The sequence below is a fragment of the Phyllobates terribilis genome, unplaced genomic scaffold (genome assembly GCF_046119375.1).
Source record: "Phyllobates terribilis strain yellow unplaced genomic scaffold, ASM4611937v1 Scaffold_2__4_contigs__length_985480577, whole genome shotgun sequence".
NCBI classification, from domain to species: domain Eukaryota; kingdom Metazoa; phylum Chordata; class Amphibia; order Anura; family Dendrobatidae; genus Phyllobates; species Phyllobates terribilis.
The window spans coordinates 199,799,233-199,821,777 of record NW_027362762.1 but is presented as its reverse complement, the minus strand read 5'-3'; the positions used below and the strand labels follow the sequence as shown (position 1 = coordinate 199,821,777).

The following is a 22,545-nucleotide window of genomic DNA, read 5'->3' as shown; positions in this document are numbered from 1 at the left end:
AAGTTTGATCATTCACAATATGGGTAGAGATGAGGGGATCAGACAAAATTCAAATTTTTCTCTTCGCATGGATTTTTCCAGGTAATTCGATTTGCTGATAAGCTATTCCCTGTGAATGTAACGTCTCTCCAGATATTAGAGCATAATAAAAGTAAAATGTAAAAAATACAACAAATACTTATGCTCACTTTGCTGCTCACCTTCTTATCATGGATGAATTCCCAGAGGGTTCTGCACAGCCGCACCAAAGCTCACAACATAATGGTGTCATGATGTGCGCCGTGGCCTTGCGCATGGATGCGTAGAGTCATCCCGAGCCTCATCAGAGCCAGAAGTCCTGGCCAGCGTGAGAGATCCGTGGATTTCAGCTCTCGTAGCAGTGATAACAAGATGCGACAATGGCCGGACAGGTGACGATGAGGAGCACAAGGGTCAGAGAGGTGAGCAGTAAGGTGAGTATAAATATGTTTTTTATTTTTTAACCTTTTGAAGACCTTTTTTTGTTCAGAAACATGGCAGCCAGCAGCCACCATCTTGCTGAATCCGCACGGAAGCGAATTACAAAAAAATATGCATTTTTGGCAAATGTCGATTTTTGTAATATTCCAGTGGAGTTAAATTCCACTCTAATATATTCTCTCATCTCTAGTAGACAGTGTTACTGTACATTAGTGGTATAATATATGATTCTAGAAAATAATATTCAGTTATTCAGTGTAAAAAAAAATATCAAAACCGCACAACTGTGAAATAATGAATCCATTATCATATTAACATACACGTTTTTACATTTTTGTTGATTTACATACAAGAATGAACCTGGCTTTTGATATTAATATGGTGGATAGGACATATTATTCCCTTAAGTAAAGAAACTAGTGGCATCAAATCATATATTTCACAATTACTTTCTTGAATCTGATAAATAACATAAAGCAATGTGTCCCCCAGCCTTGTCACGAGACAGGCACAGGCAGGTTATTAAAGGAGAACTATCAGAAGTGCTATAGAAAGACCATTTACTGCACATGATAAATACATGTCCTCATGGCAATACTTCCTATTGTGTCACTACAAGTACACCAGTAACTCAGGATTGTAATGTGTGGCACCAGAACCACCAGAACAAAGAACGGGAAGCATTGTCAGTGGACATAGTAGCGTTCAAAACACTGGTCTGGTCCAAAGTATATTATTCAACATGTTTGTATATAATAAAGGGCCTTTACGTAGTTTAAAGATGACTGAAGAATAGTAGGTTTTACCTGGTGAGCAGTCACTGAACATCAGTTGTCAATGAAAAATAAGCAAAGAAGATGAACTTAAAGGGAATCTGTCTACAGGATTTCACCCCCAAACTATTTATATGTGCATGTAGCTTTTTGAAAAACAAATCCAGCAATTCTTTTACATGTCAAGCCTGTTCCTCTGTTACTCTGTAATCAGCTTTTGATTGCATATGCAAAAAGTTATAATAGATCTGAAGCTTCTGACACTCCACCTCTATTCCCCGCCCAGTGCTGCCTCCTGCTTGACTGACAGCCTCTATGCTGTGTGATTTCAGACAAAGGAGCCGTCAGTCAAGCAGGAGGAGACGGCGCTGGGAGAGGAATAGAGCTGGAGTGACAAAGGCTTCAGATCTTCAGCCTCAATTGCGTATTAATGCAAATGTTGATTTCTCAGTAATGGAGGAATGGACTGGAAATGTAAAGGTATTGCTGGACTTGTCTCTGAAAGGGCTACATGCACATATAAATAGTTTGGAAGTGAAATCTTGGTGACAAAATCCCTTTCATTAAAGACATTGCCTCATCTAAGATATCACCTTTCAAAATGCCATCCCCAGGCGATCAACTGATTGCACCAAGTCCAATTCCTAGCACACAGGTGATTTTGGGGGTGGAAGTTGTGGCCAGCCAGGCAACTAAATTTGATTCAAAATATATAAAAATAAAATGTAACTTTTATTAGGATCTGTAGTAATATAATTACTGTTTTATTTAGTGGTTTTAATGAGACCACTGTATTGTATTATTTATTTCCAGAGACTATTTCTAATCTCATTAAGAGTGGAATAGTCCCATTCTTTTCCTTTAACTGTGGACAAAAATGTCATTTCTCCCCCATACAGTTGTGATATAGGGAATATAAGGAAAAAACATTTTGTAATTGTAAAAGTGCCTTTATAGAAACACTTTGTGCCTTCATGTTTGAAGAGACCCTTGAGTGCATTTTATAATTTAAACTGAGTATCTTCTGCAATTAGCGCTGTTTCACTCATTCTGTAACAGCTTTCCTGTTTTGTCTATGCCCCTTTCTTTCAAAGGTATGTTAGGCAATGAATGTATGAATTTTCCATCCAGCGAATTGGGAGTATACCACAGAACTTCTCTATGGGCATGAATATATTTTTGATTGGCCAATGTCAAAGGAGAAAAGCAAATGCTCACAGAGGAGTTCTGTGATATACGTCCAGTTGTTCGATGGGAAAATTTGCACCATTATTAGGCCAGGTGCACACGACCGTATTTTTGTTCCGAGTGCGTTCTCACAAAACATCGGATCGCACTCAGACCAATGTTATTCTATCAGGCCACATGGGACTCTATCCTTGCTTAGAGGCATAACTTAGGAACGGTGGGGTACAGATGGAAAAGAACAACCTTTCCAAAATCAGTGGAGCAGCAGCAATTGGAGGGGGTACTCAGTTTAAATTAAAAAAATCCAGTGAAAGGTCCTCTTTAAAGGAAACATTCTTTAGAACTAATTGCCTTGTGTGACAGGTTTTAATTTCTTCTGCTTTGAGTTCTTTGGTGCTGCGCCCATAGAGGGGAACAATTTGGCCCATTCCCTAAACAAGGCCTGTGAATAACAGATATTGGGAATTCAGCATCTTCATTTTTGTTCCCACCACTTATCCAGCTGAGTAAGTAAATAAAACTCTCTTTGTCATATTCACATCCTAATATTATTCCCAGTGGGTATTCTCTCACTTTGCTTCTTCTTGACAAATATTCATTCAAGTTTTAAAGTAGCATTTACTCCTACAGGAATTGCAGTTGCTTTGAGCAGCTCATTCTTTGCCTATCTTCACTTACATGGGTCTCTTTACTATTATCCTGAGATGAGTTTCTTGGGAAGCCCTAGATATACAGGCTTTGTTAGATTTAATCTTCTTAGCATCTCCTCTTCATATCACAGGCTGCAATACTGTTGATACTAACACAGTATCAAGAGGCCGTGCACTATTCAGTTGGCTATGAATGACAAGCTTAAATACATTGTGGCCTTATTGCTATAACTGGAAATATTTAGCCTTGAAACCATCACATTTTATTTCTGAGTATAATTGTTGTCCTTCTGTCTAGCAGAACAGTATCTGCTATGATTCATTTTTTCCAATATTTGTGTTGAGGTACCTTGGTTTGGCATGAATCCCTATGTATAAGGTACATGAGGTTAAGCAAATAATACTGTTATCAGTGCAGGATTATCAGTGCTAGCTGAAAAAGTCTACAATTTATGTACATTGACTGAAGTGTACTATACAGTTTTGTATGGCACCATGGAGTTATGTATTATTTTGTAATATGAGCTCAAAGAACTCCAAGCTGAAAGTCTGTGCATCACCTAAGAGTTATAATAGCAGAGCAGTACGTCACGTCCCTGATTTATTCTGTGTGCAGTGCCAGCCTTTCAGTCTTCATCGCCAGTGCTAGTCCTTAACCTAAAATCAGACTGCTACTGCTCCCAACCTTTCAAAAAAGAGGCAACTCAAAGTGGTAGTTTACTCAGTGCAGAGGATTGGAGAGTGATTTTCACAGGCACTCGTGGACTATTTGTGTCGTAGTGCAGTTCAAACAGGTGACATGACAACACCAGTGAAAGGTGCAATGACACCTTTCTGTCACCTTCTCAGCCCGACTCCTGTAACCTCGGCCACAGCACAGAAGTTCACAACCATCCAGACCTAAAGAAGTGCTGTTGCAAATTCGCCCTGTTGTACCTGGTGTTCCTGTCTTTTCGCTTGGGCTGCAGAAGTTTGGAGACTTCTCAAAATACACCAAATCTCTAGAAGAAGGCATAGCGTGAGAAGGGTTCTCAGGTTCCAGATGTGGGAGGTCACTACGAGAACTTCCACGGTTGCTGCCATTGTTACTGTATGTGACTTTTGAGGCACCATCAAACCGATCTTTCAGAGCATCCCCCACTGCCCGAAATGGAGGAAGACGCATCCAGCAGGTACGAAGAGAGCAGGATCCTGACATTCCATGACACTTGCATTCCTGACGCATCTCCGTCATCACGGTCTACAAGATATAAGACAAAATCCTTCAATAAAGCAGGAAAATAATACAGAGTTGTACCCTAACTTTCCTTTTGTGAATCAAAATTAAACTTTGATGATCCTTTGATGACTAATCTTACAAGTACACGTACTGTGTTCTAAGTAATAGAAATTTTAGCAAAAATTAATTTGTTTTATTGTTATGTTCAGAGTTAGAACATTGAGTAGAGTAGAGTCCTAATACTGTGGCAAGTTCATATACAGATCAGTCATAACATTAAAATCACCTGCTTATTATTGTATAAAGTTCTCCTAGAGCCATAAAAACAGCTGCAACACATCTAGGCATTGACTCCATAAGACCTCTGACAGTGTTCTTTCGTAGCTGGCACCAAACATTAGCAGCAGATTCTTTAAAGGGGTTTTCCCACAAACAAAAGTTCATTTTAATTAATAGATCTTGGAATAATAATAACTTCCACAATTGGATGTGTGTAAATAAAATGTTCCTGTGCTGAGATAATCTTATAAATGTGCCCCTGCTGTGTACTGTGTAATGGCTGTGTCTGACCGTCTACGGAACATGGTCTGATCAGACCACAGCTCCTGGGCAAGGTGAGATGAAAAGTATACAGACATCACAGCAGGGGATCGCAGCTGATTCTTTCTTTGAAGTAAAACATTGTTTAAAAACAGGCAGGGAAATATTTTACCTCACGAAAAGAATCAGCTGTGATCCCGTGCTGTAATATCTGTATACTCTTTTGCGTCCTCTCCTGCCCAGGAGCTGTGGTATGATCAGACCATGTTCCTGCACGTTCAGACACAGCCATTACACAGTACATAGAATTGGCACATTTATAAGATTATCTCAGCACAGGAACATTTTTTGTAAACACCTCCAATTGGGGAAGTTATTATTATTTCAAGATTTATTGATTAAAATTAACTTTGGTTTGTGGGAAAACTTCTTTAACTCCTGTTAGTCATGAGGTAAGACCTAAATGTAGCGGGCTTGGTTTTTCAGGTGTTCAATCAGATTAGGGAATTTGCAGGACAAATCATCACTTTACTCTTTTTGCAATGTTTCTATAATTATTTATAAACAATTTTTGAAAGGTGGCGGGGCATATTAGTGTACTAAAAAGGGCCACTGCCACTAGGGAACACTGTTGCCATGAAGTGGTATACTTTTTCTGCAAGAATGTTAAGCATGATTATACATGTCAAAGTAGCAGACATATGATTGCTAGTACCTGGGGTTATCCAGCAGAACATTGTTTAGACCACATATGTCAAACTCTGGCCCGTGGGCCAAATCTGGCCCACATGGTGGCTTTATTTGGCTTGTGACACCAGAACCATGTGGGGCCCATTATTCTGTATGGGGGACTATGTGTGCCCAATTATTGTGTATGGAGCACTATGTGGGGCCATTATTGTGTATGGAGAACTATGTAGGGTTGTTATTCTATATGGAAGACTATGTGGGGTCATTATTCTGTATGGAGGACTATGTGTGGCCGTTATTCTGTATGGAGGACTATGTGGGGCCATTATTCTGTATGGAGGAATATGTGGTGCCCATTATTCTGTATGGAGGATTTTGTGTGGCTCATTATACTGTATGGAGGACTATGTGGGGCCCATTATTCTGTATAGAGGACTTTGTGGGGCTCATTATACTATATGGAGTACTATGTGGGGCCCATTATTCTGTATGGAGGACTATGTTGGGCCCATTATTCTGTATGGATGACTATGTGGGGCCCATTATTCTGTATGGAGGACTTTGTGAGGCTCATTATACTGTATACTGGTTGGCCTGCAGCTTTGTCCAAGTTTTTCATTTTGGCCCTCTGTGTGTTTGAGTTTGACATCCCTGGTTTAGACCATCACTCCGCCTCCTCCTGCTTGACTTCTTTCTATAGTGCATCCTGGTGCCATGTCTTCCCCAGATAAGTAGCACACATGCACTTGGTCACCCACACAAAGTATAGAAAAATTACTTTCATCTGACCTGGTCAGTTTCTTAATTTCTCTATAGTCCAATCTGATGCTTATGTGCCTACTATGGCATTGCTTTGGTGGTGCACAACTGTCAGCATGGGTATCTTCACTGATCTGAGCCTACAAAACCTCATATGCAACTGTGTGTTCTGATACCTTTTTTATGATACCATTAATCTTTTCAGAAATTTATGCCACAATATATTCTATATGTGGTTGGACTAAATGGACGAGGCTTCATTCCCCACTAACATCAATGAATATTGAAAACTCATCATGACCACATTACTGGAGTACCACTTCTCCTTCCTTACCAGTTCTTCAACTTTGGGAAAGGTACTATTAACCACTGCATAGTGAGAACACCTCACAAGTCTTACCATTTTGGAAATGATCTGAGCTAATCATCTATTCATCATAATTTGGACCTTGTCAATATTGCTCGGTGTGACAACACAGCATTCATTCTTAATTAGGCCAGACATATTTTTCAGTAGGTTAGGAGACATAGGCCATTGTTCATATGAGCCTGAACAGTCACTCTTGAATTGATGTTTGTTGCAGCTTAATGTGCTGCTATCCTTGGAGGACAGGGATGCAGGGTAATTGAACAATCAATGTTTGCTAATATGTTGATTACCCATTGTATCAGTCCTTGCAGCTTGTTGACCTACAAACATTGAAGGACAAACTATGCAGATTGATTGAATACTCGAACAATGAGACATGACCTCATCCCACCTTCCCCCTGACCTGGGGTGATGGCCTGGAGGATAGATGTGGGTATAAAAAGGGACCTCTATGCTTCAACAGAGAGACTCTACAGAACAGCAGCCAGGGAACCATGGCTCCAATCAGAGGAATACAGATTTGACACTCTACAGGATGCCAGATTAAGGGACCACGGCCCCAGCTGGAGAAATACAGATCCGATCCATTGACTATTACTGAACCAATGGAGGCATTTAGAGAAGCCAGGTTGGGACAATCAGGCCACCTGGCTCCATAGGGACATTTGGAGAAGCCAAGTTGGGACAATCAGGTCACTTGGCCCCATGGAGACATTTGGAGAAGTCAGGTTGAGACAATCAGGTCACCTGACCATGTACTTCAATGGACTGTCAGCTTCCTAAGCTTGTCGTTACCTTTTCTCTGTGGGTGCCTGCCAAAAGCGGGGTGCCACTGGTGGCGAAGTCGGCCCTGGAAGCCACAAAGTCGCAGCCCGAAAGTCGCAGCTGCTCTAATCCCCGCGAGTCAGTAGAAGGGTGAGACTCTGTAATTTGCACCATCTTATGTACTGGCTGGGCCTGTACTATATATTATTGTATGCTGGTGGTTCAATAATCTATTGCCAAACTGCTTTACATTCACCCTGTGCTGTCTGGTTAGTATTATGCCCTCTGGAAAGGAGAGCGGGCGTTCAGTGGGATGAGCCCTGGTCCATGCGGTATTTCTAAAGACAGCCGAGCCAGCGGATGAGAGCACCCACCGACCCCCGTGTCTCCACACTCGGATCCTAACACTTGCCCATTTTTATTGTTTCCAATGCATCAACTTTAAAGGGGTTTTACCACGAATAAAAGTTAATTTTAATCAATAGATCTTGGAGTAATAATAACTTCCACAATTGAATCTAATTAAATCACATGTCCCTGTGCTGAGATAATCTTATAAATGTGCCCCTGCTGTGTACTGTGTAATGGCCGTGTCTGACCGTACAGGAACATGGTCTGATCATACGACAGCTCCTGGGCAGGGGAGGAAGCAAAAGACTATACAGACATTACAGCAGGGGATCACAGCTGATTCTTTCTTTGAAGTAAAACATTGTTTAAAAACAGGCAGTGAAATGTTTTACCTCACAAAAAGAATCAGCTGTGATCCCGGCTGTAATGTCTGTATACTCTCTTTTGCGTCCTCTCCTGCCTAGGAGATGTGGTATGATCAGACCATGTTCCGTACATGGTCAGACACAGCTATTACACAGGGGAACATTTATAAGATTATCTCAGCACAGGAACATTTAATTTAAACACATCTAATTGTGGAACTTATTATTAGTCCAAGATCTATTGATTAAAATGAACTTTCATTTGTGGGAAAACCCCTTTAAAATCTGTCTGCCTCCCTTGACATGTGCGATTGTCATGAGAAACTCAACGGTATTCACTTCACCTGTCAGTGGTTTTGATGTGATCAGTGTGACAATTGGATTTCCATTCAATATAATAAATTAGATCCAGTGAACTTAATGACAATGCAAAACCCAAACTTACCATTCTGCCTGCTTGGTTATTGTGTAGATTTACCAGATACTTTAGGTCTCTCCCTCTTTCACTGGAGTCAACAAACTCTTTTCCTATGAACCTTCCAAATTCAATGTTGTCACTGCAGCCTCCCCAATGCCAATCTGGTCCTCCAGGGCCTCGACGCCGGTAATCACATGAGCAGGATTCAATTGAACCCTCTGAACAGGAACGGGCCACAGAATGGGTTACACCAGCACTAGTAATGGCAAACACAAAGGCAGTCTCCCTGCAGCCTGCAACAGGTAGAAAAATCTATTACTAAGGGTATACTTTCACACATTTAATGTGCATTACCATATAGAATTCAATATAATTTGGGGGACACATTTTTATGAACTTTCGATTTTTAACCCTCTTAAAAAAAGACTATGCAATCAACTTGTATAGTAACAAACAATCAGTGCCCTATTTTAGTTATTTCTGCATTACTATCATTTATCCCTTACCTCGGCCAATTATTTTGCCAAACACCTGATTTCCAGGTCCAGTAGGACAGTTCCAACGACGGTTTCGGAATTGCCACTTGCATTCTCGGATGGCACTGAGAAGCCCACGTGTAATGCTTTGTAGGATACCTGGGTTTTGACGTATTAGTCGTCTTTGTCTTCTGCTTAAAAGTTGAAGACTTGGATCTAACACAAGAGGAACTGGGCCTATGTCTGTTCCTGGGAGCACATTTCCATTGGAAGCTATGTTTACTATACCCCTGAAAGATATAAGATGTGTTAAACAATAGAGACTAGTGAGCATCAATACAATCAATCATACAAGAGCATGTAGACTGAGCAGGATGCTGTACTGGTTGTATTACATGAAAATATGGATATATATTCTGTACATTTTTCTGCATTCCTTATGCAAATATGACTATGTGAACTGTTGACAGCCATACATATGTCTAGTTATACTTGGACTATCATACTCTGTAATCACAGAGCTATAATAAGTATCACCTCTGCTTTCCTTCTGCTCCCTTTACACTTTGGGCAACCACATGACTCTCTTATGTGCATACAGATGTGTAAGTCACAGTGTTATGTTACCATGGCTGTGGTTAGATGCATATCGATTGATGAGGTAAGCAAGGGAAGTGGAGAATGAGATTTCATATAATTCATAGTATGGCTGCTTTGTGGGTTCAACCTAATGAAACAGTTCATATGAAACCATTCAGACATTGAATCTGAGAACAGGTTCTATTTAAGAAACAATATTAGTAAACAGATTACAATGTATCATGATAAAGTACAACAGCAACAGAATAACCTCCTGTATCATATATATATAAGTGAAAATGAAAAGAGCTGCATACAATAAAGTGACTGTCTTAAGCCTCTTAAGTCTTATGAGCCTCATGTGGAGTAACAATACAACAGTACCATAATTAATTCATTAATCCATGCATCCATCCATTCATTCATTACATGTAGAGAAGATAACAAATCATATAGCTATTTCTGCATTTGGTTTGCATAAGTAAATATTGAAAAATAAATCAAAATGTTATAATTCCTATAAATCAGATACCAACTGCATGCAGTCAACAGGTGTTAGTGTAACTAATATAAATATCAGTAATCATAATAATAGATTAAAATAAATGTAATATTATTTTATCCTTTTTACATTATACAACATAAAATAAGTCACAGATAGAATGGATTATTAACTTAGTTATAGTTGTGGTGAACTCAAGCTGCATGTAATCTTTATTATTAAGGTAAGGTGCACTACTATTATAGTTGCAATGATTATAGTAGATGCAGATTAGGTTCATTGATGTACTTAATACATATGTAATATCTAGTGTGATATATTATGCATGGTAAATGAGGCACAGATAGGAACAGGTGTAGAGGAATATGGCTGCATATTGTTTTAGTTTGGGGTGAGTATAAATGATGTACTGATCACATAGAATCCACAGCCTATGCATTTATAGGCACTGATGGGAGCATTATTGGTGATAATGTTGTCTGTTTGGCTACATTCCCATGATGATTTTGGTGAGTTTTTTACCTTGTGTATTTTTGAAAAGTAATCTACATTACTTACTGGGTGCAGAAATGGTGCAGGAAATCTGCAACATCAAAAACTCACCAAAATCTCATGGTGGGAATGTAGCCTTATGGACTATTGTACTTGTATGAGTAGAGAATTAAAGTATTTTTTACCTATGTTAAATTTAGTATTGGCAGCATATATCATGAATTATTATATTAGATCAACAATCTATTATTCTAAATGTTTCTATACATCTTGTCATATTCAATGAAGCTCTTTTACCATGATTAGAGTAGGGATGAGGCATAGGTGCATTACTACTAGATATTGGTTTACAATGAAGCAGGTTAGCTTTAGTACCATTTATCTAGTTATTTGAAAATAATGGAATTATTTGCTTTCATGTAGATAAATAAGATACATGCTATGTGTCCTCCTATACTTCATGTGTGCAGTCTGCAACACCCAGCACAGGTGCAATGCAGAGAATAGAAGTCGCTGCAGAGTTGTACACTAAGCAGAGAATTGTCGGCTGAATTAAATTTAGTGTGTTCTTATACAGTAAAAGTAGATAGTTACACATAGTCATAGATTTAAGTTTCCATTAAAAGAGCAACTTGACAAATATTTATCCAAAGCAATTCTCCACTAGGTTTTCTGAAAATATTTTACATCTGTACATTTAATACTGTCATTGAGCTGGACATAACCAGAATATATACTTGTCTGTTCTTATTATTGCATGCACTCCTGCTCCACATTTAGCCCACCATGGTGCATAGGACCCCAGCAATGACCACTTACCACCACTTGCCGCTGTTGTTCACAGCCATCGTATTGGACAAGGAAGAGAATGCCAAAACCCATAAAGTCTTCAGGCCGACTAGGAAAGTAAGGATCTTCATATCTGCAGTGGATTCAGCAGGTGTTTTTGCAGGATGGGCCAAGTTTGTGGAGGCTTCTGCTCATAAGTTCAGGTCCACCTGAGGACACTACAGATGCAGGCAGCTCAATGTCAGGAGATGCTTTGAGGTATGTTTCATTCAATTTTGAGTTTTCAGTATTTCTATTGTTGCTGTTGCTCTCCCCCCCCCCCAAAAAAAAAGAGAGAATGTTGCTATGGATGTGAATTGCCTTGGATGCAGGGATATGTGAGAAGTAGTGGAAAGTTGGAGACAAGATCCCAGCCAGCACTGAATAAGTAGACCTCAGCTTATGCTAACAATGAGGATCCAGGGACATGTTCTGCCCCTACTGAGTAGGTGACACAGCGGTCAGGAGCTGTCTTTCCATCAGAGGAGGCCAAAGAGAAAGAAGGTGGAGAGAGAGATTAATACCCTTAATGGCCATAGAGACCAGCTCAGTCATTGTACAATTCCTCCCCAATCCTTCTCTGCATGACAGCCACTAAATCCAACACAGAGGGGGCAATCCTCCCACCCCCACATCTTCAGATTTTACTTCTTCAACTATGGTGAAAAAAAAAATCAGAGCCAGAGGGAGCTTTTTGTGTTTCTCCAGTAACTCAACAAAACCATCTAGCGCATGTTGTCCTATGGTTCAGTAAAATGTCACAATGCAATGTCTTTGGTTGCTCAGCCACTGGCTATGGGGTGTGCAGAGCAGAAGTTCTGAGGAGCCTCCTATGTGCATGGTTATTGACAGACACCAGGTTCTGTCCAGACTCTGTGCAGTGTGCAGGTCTTATTATTTGTCCAGCAGATCCCACACAGTCTTTTTTTGCCTCTCCCCTTCCTGGAATATCCTATCATACTGACATTAGAGGCTGCTACACATTGAGGCTACTCTGGGAGCTCAGCATCTCTGAGGTTTCTTTAGTGGCTTTTTTCCTTCTGATTTTTTTTTTAACTTTTGCTTCTTTGGCAGCTGCTTTACAAACGTCATTTTGGTTTATGCTTCTGTTACCAATGTGCTGTGTCCGCTTTTTAGCCAGTCAGGGACTTGCATTGCCATCCTGTGCAGGAAGTTCATTGACCACCAGTGATAATAGCACATTATGTCAGCATTAACCTGTGCTTCTTGTGTCATAAAAACACTATAAATAATTCATTGCCTTAATGTAACTGCTAAGTGAATGCTGTCATTAGTCACAAATGATAAATGTTTGTTGGATTTAGTACTGTTGATCTGACTGAAATACCTGTGGACCTCTGAATAATGAATATTCATGAATAAATACACCTTAGGCTCAGGTCTTGTTGAATGAAAGAGAACATATATGTATTATATGGTAATGTATTTACTATGTCATATAGCAAATGTAACTTAAAATGTTCAATTATTCAAATTACAACCCATTAATTACTATGATGGTTATTTAAATATTTGACTAAAATAATTTTGCTGCATGCACATACCCTTATAAAGAAGTTGCAGCGTTTTTAAATTGAAGATTGCTTAAAAAATATTATTGTGTCTCTGTTTTTAGATGTAGTGAACAATATTTCCGACACTCTACCTATTCATAAATCCATGAAATATTCTAGCCTTTGCATAGATTATAGAAAGTTAATTTAGTCTCTTGCAAGATGCAACTTGTGTACAGTTAAGTATCTAAATACCCTAAGTACGCAGATTGGTTTGTTAATGCCTTTGACACGACCTGAATGCTACCCCTGTTATGGCCTTGCTGAATTGTGTATTTTTATAAAATGTTCACTGTTGCTTAGACATTTCTTGTACAATTTGTATGTGATTGCTGCCCCCTTTATTGCAGTGCTGTATAGCAGACCTGGAAAAACTGCAACCTGCGGGCCACATCTAGCCCTTATGGCTGATTCTATCCAGCCCAAAAACCTGGAAGCAGTGGCATTCCACCTGTGAATTGGGGGCGGGAGACTGGTGCCAAATAGCACTGTGACCTCCCTACACAGTTGACTTAATTTTAACAGTATCTGCACTCTCAGGATGTAGGTACCATTGAATACTATGGTGGAATATGGGACCGATCATTTAGCGTATTTATGTGATGCGCCCCCTGGGCCAGTGTTGTTTGGGGGATACCCGGAGCCGGATCAGATGGGGGTTGTAGTCTCCGAGTGGCGGTGACCCGGTCCGTGCCCAGGGTGTCAAGCTCAGTGTGTGGCAGTCTTTACAGATGTTATTAGTTGTTCTTTGTGTCGACTACGCCACCCGTTGATTTGCGGTCAAACGGCCGCCGCTGCAGCAGGGTCCGCTGAGGCTGATGGTAGATGTGCAGCTGTGGTAGTATAACCCCCAACGGGAGGGGTATAGCCTCAGGGGGTCAGGTGTAGAGGATGGTGGTTGTGGTGGAGGTGCAGTGTGGATGGTAAAAAGACTCAGAGTCGGGCTGTGCAGTTCAGGGTTTTTACTTACTGCTGTTCTTGTGGTCACTCTGGCCTTAAGTGACCGCCCGAGCCGTGCTGCGTCCACCAGGTCCTGGACTCGGCCAACCCCCAAGCAATTCTGGAGCGTGGTCCTGAGCTCCCTTTCTGACTGTCCTTTCTACTGGCCTTCCTCACCAGGGGTCCACTTATATCCGGCTCCCTCGGGCCTCTTGGTGGGTGCACCTCTTCGGGGTTCCCTGACCCTATGCCTGGTGTGCCTTCTTAGTGGACTTAGTGAGGGGCTGCTCCAAATGTAATGTCGCAGCCTCCGGTTCTTAGCTGAGGGTGGTTTCTCTCCTCCACTAATTTGGGATCCGGTTCCCTTGCGTGCCAACCCTTCACCCTTCTGGTTGTATACTAGGTTCTTGGGGTTCCTTCTTCTCCCCCTCTGGGTCCTTCTCTACTCCTCTCTCTCTCTCTCTCTGCAGGCGCTCCTGGACCTCTCTCAGGACTCACTCATCCTCTACAGAAGACTGACCCTGATCTAAGATGGTTCCCACCTTATATACTCCCTCTATGTGTGAGCTCAGGTGACCAGCACCCAATGAGCTCCTAGCATTACCCAGACTGCTCCCCCTATCTGCCCCTACACTACTGGGATGTTCCACCCCCCTCCCACTCCAGCCAGGGACAGACACTGTCGTACCTGCACATATACCTAGTGGGAGTACCATCGGTCTGTCCCTCGGAAATGGGATGTATGTAGTGCATGCAGCTAACTGAGCTCAGTTCCACACTCCATCCTTACCCGGGAGTGGAATATCACACCTCTGGCTCGAGGTGCAATACCCCTGTAGCAGCCGAATCCTCAGGGTGCTACATTCCCCCCTGGTAAATCACAGCACGTCCTCGGGCTGTAAGAGAATAAAACATCCACAAACATACAAATTTTTTTCATAACAACATCAACATATAAAACATTATATATATATAAAACTTTTCATAAATAACATTCTTGTCTTGTTCCTCCGGCCACGGTGCGACTTGTGACCGGGTAAAGTGCGACAGTCTCTTGTAGCCTATAAAACCAGTAGGGGGCGCCTTAAAAAGCGCAACTATGTACAAGGGGAATATGGCCGCTCTCAGTCCTCGGCCAGGTATTAGGAAAGGAATGACCGCTCTCAGTCCTCGGTCAGTGGGAATAGGGACACACGGGTTTCAGTTCAATTTGCTGGTCCCAACGGGGACTATATTTTAACTAGCAGCAGTAACAGTTCACTGTACCCTGACGGGTAACTATTTACAGTCTCTTTACCGTACTTTAATGACGGCGTCCTCCTGCTCCTTCTTCAGACCCGTCCGGGTCCTCTTGCTCCTCCTCACACCGCAGCTCCTCCTCCGTCAGGCGATGTACATGGAGGGCGTAGGGTCCTTTGGCACACTTGTGCCGGGTGAACGTGACCTCGTCCCCTACGTACAGGTCACGACCTCTGTGTCCCTCCGGCAGATGGCTTTCTACGTCTCTGCGGGTTACAAAGACGTCGCCGGGGGTATGATGGTCTCTGATGAAACCCCAACCGTGCTGCAGTTGGAATTTAATTACAGTCCCGGTGGCACGGGGACCGTGGGCTGCACGGGGGTTCCTCCTGGTCCGGCTCTTCTGCTCTGCGCTCTATTCCTGCAGCCGCTGCTCTCGGACCCGCCTCTCTCTCCTCTCCCGGTCGAAGACCTCTAACTGCTGCCGGCAGCACTCCGCACGTTCAGCTGCGGCTGCCCGCGTTTCTTGAGTGAACCCCATGAGGTCTCCTCCGGTGAGGTCCCACTCGAACTGCGCTTCTTCCAGCGGGAGCGGGGTCCTTTTAACGGGCTTCGGAACCGGAATCAGGGGCTCATCTAGGGGTCTTTCTTTCCGGAGTCGGGGATGGTGGTACTCCGGTGGCCACACAAAGGGCTGCCCATACGGGCACGTGTGCTGGGCAAACAAGTCTTCACCCAGGTGTGGCACTCTAGATGTTGAGGGCGCGGTGGTGGAAGCGGCGCCCGGATTGACCAGGCCTTGCGACCAGGCCTGGGGCACCCTAAAGGTAAAGGGCACCGTGAAGACGGCGGCGCCCGGGTGTTCCTGGCCTTGCGACCAGGCCGGTGGCTCGGCAGAGGTAGAGGGCGCTGTTGGAATTGCGGCGCCCGGAGGTACTAGACCTTGCGACCAGGCCGATGGTATTTCCTGCTTCGCCGCGCTCAGGGTTGAGGCGCGTGACGTCACAGGGGTCGCGGCCGCGGCTTCTGCTTGAGGCCTAGTCTGGCACGGTGACGATGCAGCGACGGGCACGGCAGGGGGAATTTCGGGCTCTGCGACGGGGAGCTGGGACAGGTACACGGTTTCTCGGCTCGGGGTAGAGACGTCCCCTTTACCTGCCTCCGTCCGTTCAGCTCCCTTCTCGGCGCCGTCTCCTGCCTTCATTCCTCCTGCGCCATCCTCAGAGGCGGTCTGTCTCCTCGTCTCGGGTGGCGTGCTCCGCTGACGGGTTCCGGTCTGCTGGGCCATCTCACGGCTCCACTCCGTCAGCGTGTCTTGCTGCACCTGGGCCATCCTCCGTGCGAGGCCCTCCAGCGCGGTCTGTGCACACTCCCGGTCTCGGGGGAGCTGTGCTAGGATCTCCACTAAGCCTAGTGGGGTTGTTGCTTGCAGCAGGCTCCTGACCACTGGGTCGGTGCTGCCTGTCTCTCCCTCCATCTCCGGGTACGCTTTCTCTGGACTCCTCTCCAGACTTCTTGTCTCCGGGTGCGCTCTCTCTAGACTCCTCCAGGCTGCACCCATCTTCGTTCTTTTGTTCTGTCTCCGCCCACATTGAGGGTGGTCCCGGGGCAACTTAGTGATTGTCAGTTCCAGGGGCAGTTCTCTCACGCTGATGGACACTTCCAGCATCACAGTCTCTGTTGGTGGGCGCGGTTTCCGCTTTTGGCGCCATTCTTCGACCTGGCCCACGATGGGAGGTGGCCTTTTGCCACCCTCTGGCACGCCCATAATGGCGTCCGCTCTTCCAAGGCGGGAAATCTTTAGAAATGGCGGGAATCGTCTCCCAGTGGTGGGAAACTCCATGGATGGCGGGAAAAAGCTGCAAATGGCGGACAACCGGCGGGAAACGACCTGTGATGGGGTCCGTTGGCGGGGACCCTCCGGAACCGGCAGGAGACTTCTTTTTGAGGTAACGTGAACTTTTCTTCAGGCACGCAGTACCCGGTTGTTGCGGGCACGTTATCCTGCCGACTACGCCAAAGTTGACGCGCCCCCTGGGCCAGTGTTGCTTGGGGGATACCCGGAGCCGGATCAGATGGGGGTTGTAGTCTCCGAGTGGCGGTGACCCGGTCCGTGCCCAGGGTGTCAAGCTCAGTGTGTGGCAGTCTTTACAGATGTTATTAGTTGTTCTTTGTGTCGACTACGCCACCCGTTGATTTGCGGTCAAACGGCCGCCGCTGCAGCAGGGTCCACTGAGGCTGATGGTAGATGTGCAGCTGTGGTAGTATAACCCCCAACGGGAGGGGTATAGCCTCAGGGGGTCAGGTGTAGAGGATGGTGGTTGTGGTGGAGGTGCAGTGTGGATGGTAAAAAGACTCAGAGTCGGGCTGTGCAGTTCAGGGTTTTTACTTACTGCTGTTCTTGTGGTCACTCTGGCCTTAAGTGACCGCCCGAGCCGTGCTGCGTCCACCAGGTCCTGGACTCGGCCAACCCCCAAGCAATTCTGGAGCGTGGTCCTGAGCTCCCTTTCTGACTGTCCTTTCTACTGGCCTTCCTCACCAGGGGTCCACTTATATCCGGCTCCCTCGGGCCTCTTGGTGGGTGCACCTCTTCGGGGTTCCCTGACCCTATGCCTGGTGTGCCTTCTTAGTGGACTTAGTGAGGGGCTGCTCCAAATGTAATGTCGCAGCCTCCGGTTCTTAGCTGAGGGTGGTTTCTCTCCTCCACTAATTTGGGATCCGGTTCCCTTGCGTGCCAACCCTTCACCCTTCTGGTTGTATACTAGGTTCTTGGGGTTCCTTCTTCTCCCCCTCTGGGTCCTTCTCTACTCCTCTCTCTCTCTCTCTCTGCAGGCGCTCCTGGACCTCTCTCAGGACTCACTCACCCTCTACAGAAGACTGACCCTGATCTAAGATGGTTCCCACCTTATATACTCCCTCTATGTGTGAGCTCAGGTGACCAGCACCCAATGAGCTCCTAGCATTACCCAGACTGCTCCCCCTATCTGCCCCTACACTACTGGGATGTTCCACCCCCCTCCCACTCCAGCCAGGGACAGACACTGTCGTACCTGCACATATACCTAGTGGGAGTACCATCGGTCTGTCCCTCGGAAATGGGATGTATGTAGTGCATGCAGCTAACTGAGCTCAGTTCCACACTCCATCCTTACCCGGGAGTGGAATATCACACCTCTGGCTCGAGGTGCAATACCCCTGTAGCAGCCGAATCCTCAGGGAGCTACATATGCATCTCAGTCTCAGCACAGAAGATGTGATAATGTCACTAAATTGTACTTGCTGCACACATCCTCAATCAACACATTGCAAAAAGTGGAGCAGCACACCAGGAGAGTGGAGCAAGGTGAGTAGAATTTTTTTTTTATTTTTGGCCAGTACTTACTGTATGTGGTAGGTGGGCTGAGGAGGTATTTTATTGGGGAGTGTGAGGGCATTATACTGTTTATAAGGGAGCTGTGGGGGCATCATACTGTATGTGGTGGACTATGGGGGTTATTATACTGTGTGGGAGACTATGGGGCCCATCATACTGTGTGGGGGGTTTGGGAAGTATCATACTGTGGGGGCCATCATAATGTGTGGAAACTTTATAAAAAACAGTAAATTATTTGGTTTTGATTAGCTACTACTGATAAGAATACATTTTGCAATAAACCCTATCGTACCATGTATTAGCAGTAGCAGCAAGTCAAGCTACTTAATTCTTCTCAGTATTAAGAGATACAATGAATATTAAAATAATAATACATTAATCATAAAATTAATATTGAGAAGAATTAATTTTAGCCATTGATTTGGAATTCCACAAAAGTCACAGTTTCTCACTTGATCTCTCTGGGAAAATTAACCCCTGATCTATGGACAGGTTCCCAACTGAGTACCCACACATATACCGTAGGGAAAATAAGTATTTGATACACTGCCGATTTTGCAAGTTTGCCCACCTACAAAGAATGGAGAGGTCTGTAATTTTTATCGTAGGTACATTTCACCTGTGAGAGACAGAATCTAGAAAAAAAAAAACAGAAAATCACATTGTATGATTTTTCCATAATTAATTAGGATTTTATTGCATGATAATTTGAAAAGTTGGCAGGGGACTGTACAGATCTGTGACTTCTCTCCACCCACTCCAGGTGATTTACAGGTACATACATGGGAGAGACTTGTCAATCAACTGGTCAGGGCAGGGAGAAGCCAACAAGGGATTGCGCCAACTCTACCTATGGTCCCCGTCCAGCTTTACAAACTATGTTTTCTAGGAAACACTGCAGCATTGTAGAGAAAGACATGGCTGGTTGCAATCATGCAGACAGGCACTGATTCTTGCTGCCCATAGTTCAAGCAGCATGAATCTAGTGACAGGTTCCCTTTAGCTATTCTTTAACCCCTTACCTACACATGACGTATTGGTTCATCCTATGCTGGCTCCCTAACTTTAATGCAGGCTCAGAAGCTAAGTCTGCATCTCTGCCGGCAAATGATGGCTGAGTTATACAGCCTTCATCTGCCTTTAATGTGGATCCAAACTCTGCCCGCAGTGTTAGTCTGTTAAATACTGCTGTGGATCTGTGACAGTGGCATTTACAGCGCATTGGCAGGGGAAGGCACCATTTGAACCGCTCATCAGCGCTTCCTTGACACTATTGCAGGACGCCGATGGGTTGCTGTAACAGCCAGGGGTCTGCTGAAGACGCTCATGCCTGCCATAATGGTATTCCTATGAAAACCAGCCTATAGCTGGCATCTATAGGAGATTGTAATTTTTGCTTTATACAGCAATACTGTATACTAAGAGGACGATCAAATACAATAAAAAGTAAAAAGTAAAAAAAAATAAAAAAAAAAAATGAAAAAAAAAAAAAGTTCAAATCATCCCTCTTTTCCCCATTAAAAGTTAAGAAATACATTTTAAAAAATACACATATTTGGTATCGCTTTGTTTGTAAAAGTTCAAAATATCAACATATAAAATAAATGAATCCCATCGATAAAAGACCATTATTGCGTTTTTTCGGCTGCTGCTTCAGCGCAAAGAAATGTAATAGGAGGCTATCAAAATATCGTATCTACCTCAAAATGATATCAATAAAAACAAGGGCTCAGGGCGCAAAAAACAAGCATTCACACAGCCCCATCTCCCGGAAATTGAAAATCTTACGGCTTGGAAAATGGCAACACAAGCAAAAGTTTTTGTAATTTAAAAATTTCTGATTTATTTTCAACACTTAAATAAAACAAAACGATGTATGTGTGGCATCACCGCAATCGTAATGACCCAAAGAATCATATTTCCAGGTTATTTATACCGTAAAATGAACGCTGTAAATAAAAAACCCCGAAACTATTACAGAACTGTACTTTTCTCGCTATTTTGCCACACTTGGATTTTTTTCCCATTTTCCAGTACATTACATGATAAAATGGATGGTCTCGTTCAAGAACACAACTTGTCCCTCAAAAAAAGCCCTCACATAGCTATGTCAACAGAAATATAAAAACGTTCTGGCTCTTGGAATAAGGGGAGGAAAAACGAAAGCGCAAAAATGGAAAATTGCCTGGTCCGAAAGCAGTGAAGTAAAGTATGCATTAGGCTCTAAGAAAATAAGAAAAAGCATACTCACCTTACCAATCCCTTCTCTCCTCTTCTAAGGCTGCTCAGGAGGGCTGCCAGTCCCTGTGGTTCCTCTTCCCGCTAGTTTTGGCATGGGACCACTGTGATTGACTATGGATTAGTTCAGAACCACTTTCTGTACAACTTGTTCTGGCCATTTGGACATGTGAGCATTGCAACTAATTAATGGCTGCAGCAACGATGTGCTGTGTCTTCCAGCCAGAAGAGGAGTGCGTTTGAAGAAGAGTGTCATGAATATGAGGATTTTTCTTTTTTTTTATTAATGAATGGGGAACTTATTTAAAAAATTGTCCTATCTCTATTGCCTGGAAATATTCATAGGCATTAGATCACTATTCACATACAGTAGTGCTCTATTAATGCCATAATCCTACCACTAATTTAGATATTTAAGATAAGAAGCTATACAATAACATTTCAGGTTGGGAACCGATAAGCCTACCTCCATTTTTTATATATTCTAATTAATGAAAATGTTGGTTTTTTTCTGCTTTGTTAACTGATATTATTTTAAGTCATATTTTTTATTTATTTAAAATCAATGGCCTTCATTTGGAAAAACCTCTATTTCCACCCGAAATATACTATTCAATTCCGAAACCTTCGTCCAATTGCCTCTGCTATGACAGTCAGGAGCTTACACGCAATCTCTGAGAATTTCCATTTTTAAGTCTGTAAAAGAAAACTCTTTTTGTTTTGTTAGGGTCCCAAAAGATTCTGAGGATTAACTGCAGGGGAGATGGACTGTCAAGGGGCCTTTCGAGCTGAAAATTCAGTGCACAAAACTCTAGGATACTTGGTTATAGGTTTTACAGTTTATTGGATCACAATGGTCAGTGATCCTTGTGCTGTGTGTTGTACAAGTGGTTAAACCATATAAATCCCAGGCTTTGCTGAATTAACAAGGTTTTTTGATGATCAGTGTGTAGTTGTGAACATAATCTGGTAAATATAATTAATCAAAGTGTTACATTATTATGTCCTAACACTGTTTTCCACATGTGTTAACAGGTGCACGGATGCAAAAGTGCAGAAAATGAGGAGACAGGGGCAAGTTAACCAACACGTATTTATTTGATTTACACAGTCCAAGGGGTGTCTATGGCACAAAATTAAAAAGTATAATAAACACTGAAAATACTGAAGGGTATCTGAATTAGCACGTCTTATAGTGTTGCGTGTAGCTGCAAACAAGTTACCTTATCTCCATTATTTCTCTTATTTGCATCTTTTATGTGAGTCTTCTGAAAACTTGTGGGATATTCCAACAAAAATGTCATGCTTAAGCCTAGTTCACACAATCAGTACAGTACTTTACATCAGTATTTGGAAGCCAAAATCAGGAGTGGGTGAAAAATACAGAAGTGGTGACGTGTTTCCAATATAGTTTTCCTCGGATTGTTCCACTCCTAATTTTAGCTTACAAATACTGGTGCAAAATACTGACCATATACTGAACACGTGAACATGGCCTTATGGTCAGATGCAGCTTCAAAGCCAATATCACGCATGTTTTACAGATACAACACATACCCATTATTATCTATGGTGCTTCTCACATGTCTGTGTTTTTCCGGCAGCACGGATAACAACGGCCAATACAAGTCTATGGGTCCGTGAAAAACACGTACAGCCCACAGATGGCATCTGTGTGCTGTCCGTGTTAAACCTTGCAAAGTATAGGAGAAGCTTTGTACAGTACTTTAATTCTTTAACCATACCGGAAAAACACTA

General features: G+C 43.2%; 1 protein-coding gene across 1 annotated transcript; it reads right to left on the bottom strand.

Annotated features, from left to right (window-relative positions):
- Window positions 1-2,230: 2,230 nt before the first annotated feature.
- Window positions 2,231-11,632, bottom strand: WNT1 (Wnt family member 1). The gene is made up of 4 exons (XM_073670250.1): window positions 11,416-11,632; window positions 9,054-9,313; window positions 8,575-8,840; window positions 2,231-4,310 (listed from the first exon to the last, which is right to left on the bottom strand). Exons 1-4 carry the CDS (start codon window positions 11,514-11,516, stop codon window positions 3,819-3,821), a joined length of 1,119 nt encoding a protein of 372 aa, XP_073526351.1. The 5' UTR covers window positions 11,517-11,632; the 3' UTR covers window positions 2,231-3,818.
- Window positions 11,633-22,545: the final 10,913 nt, after the last annotated feature.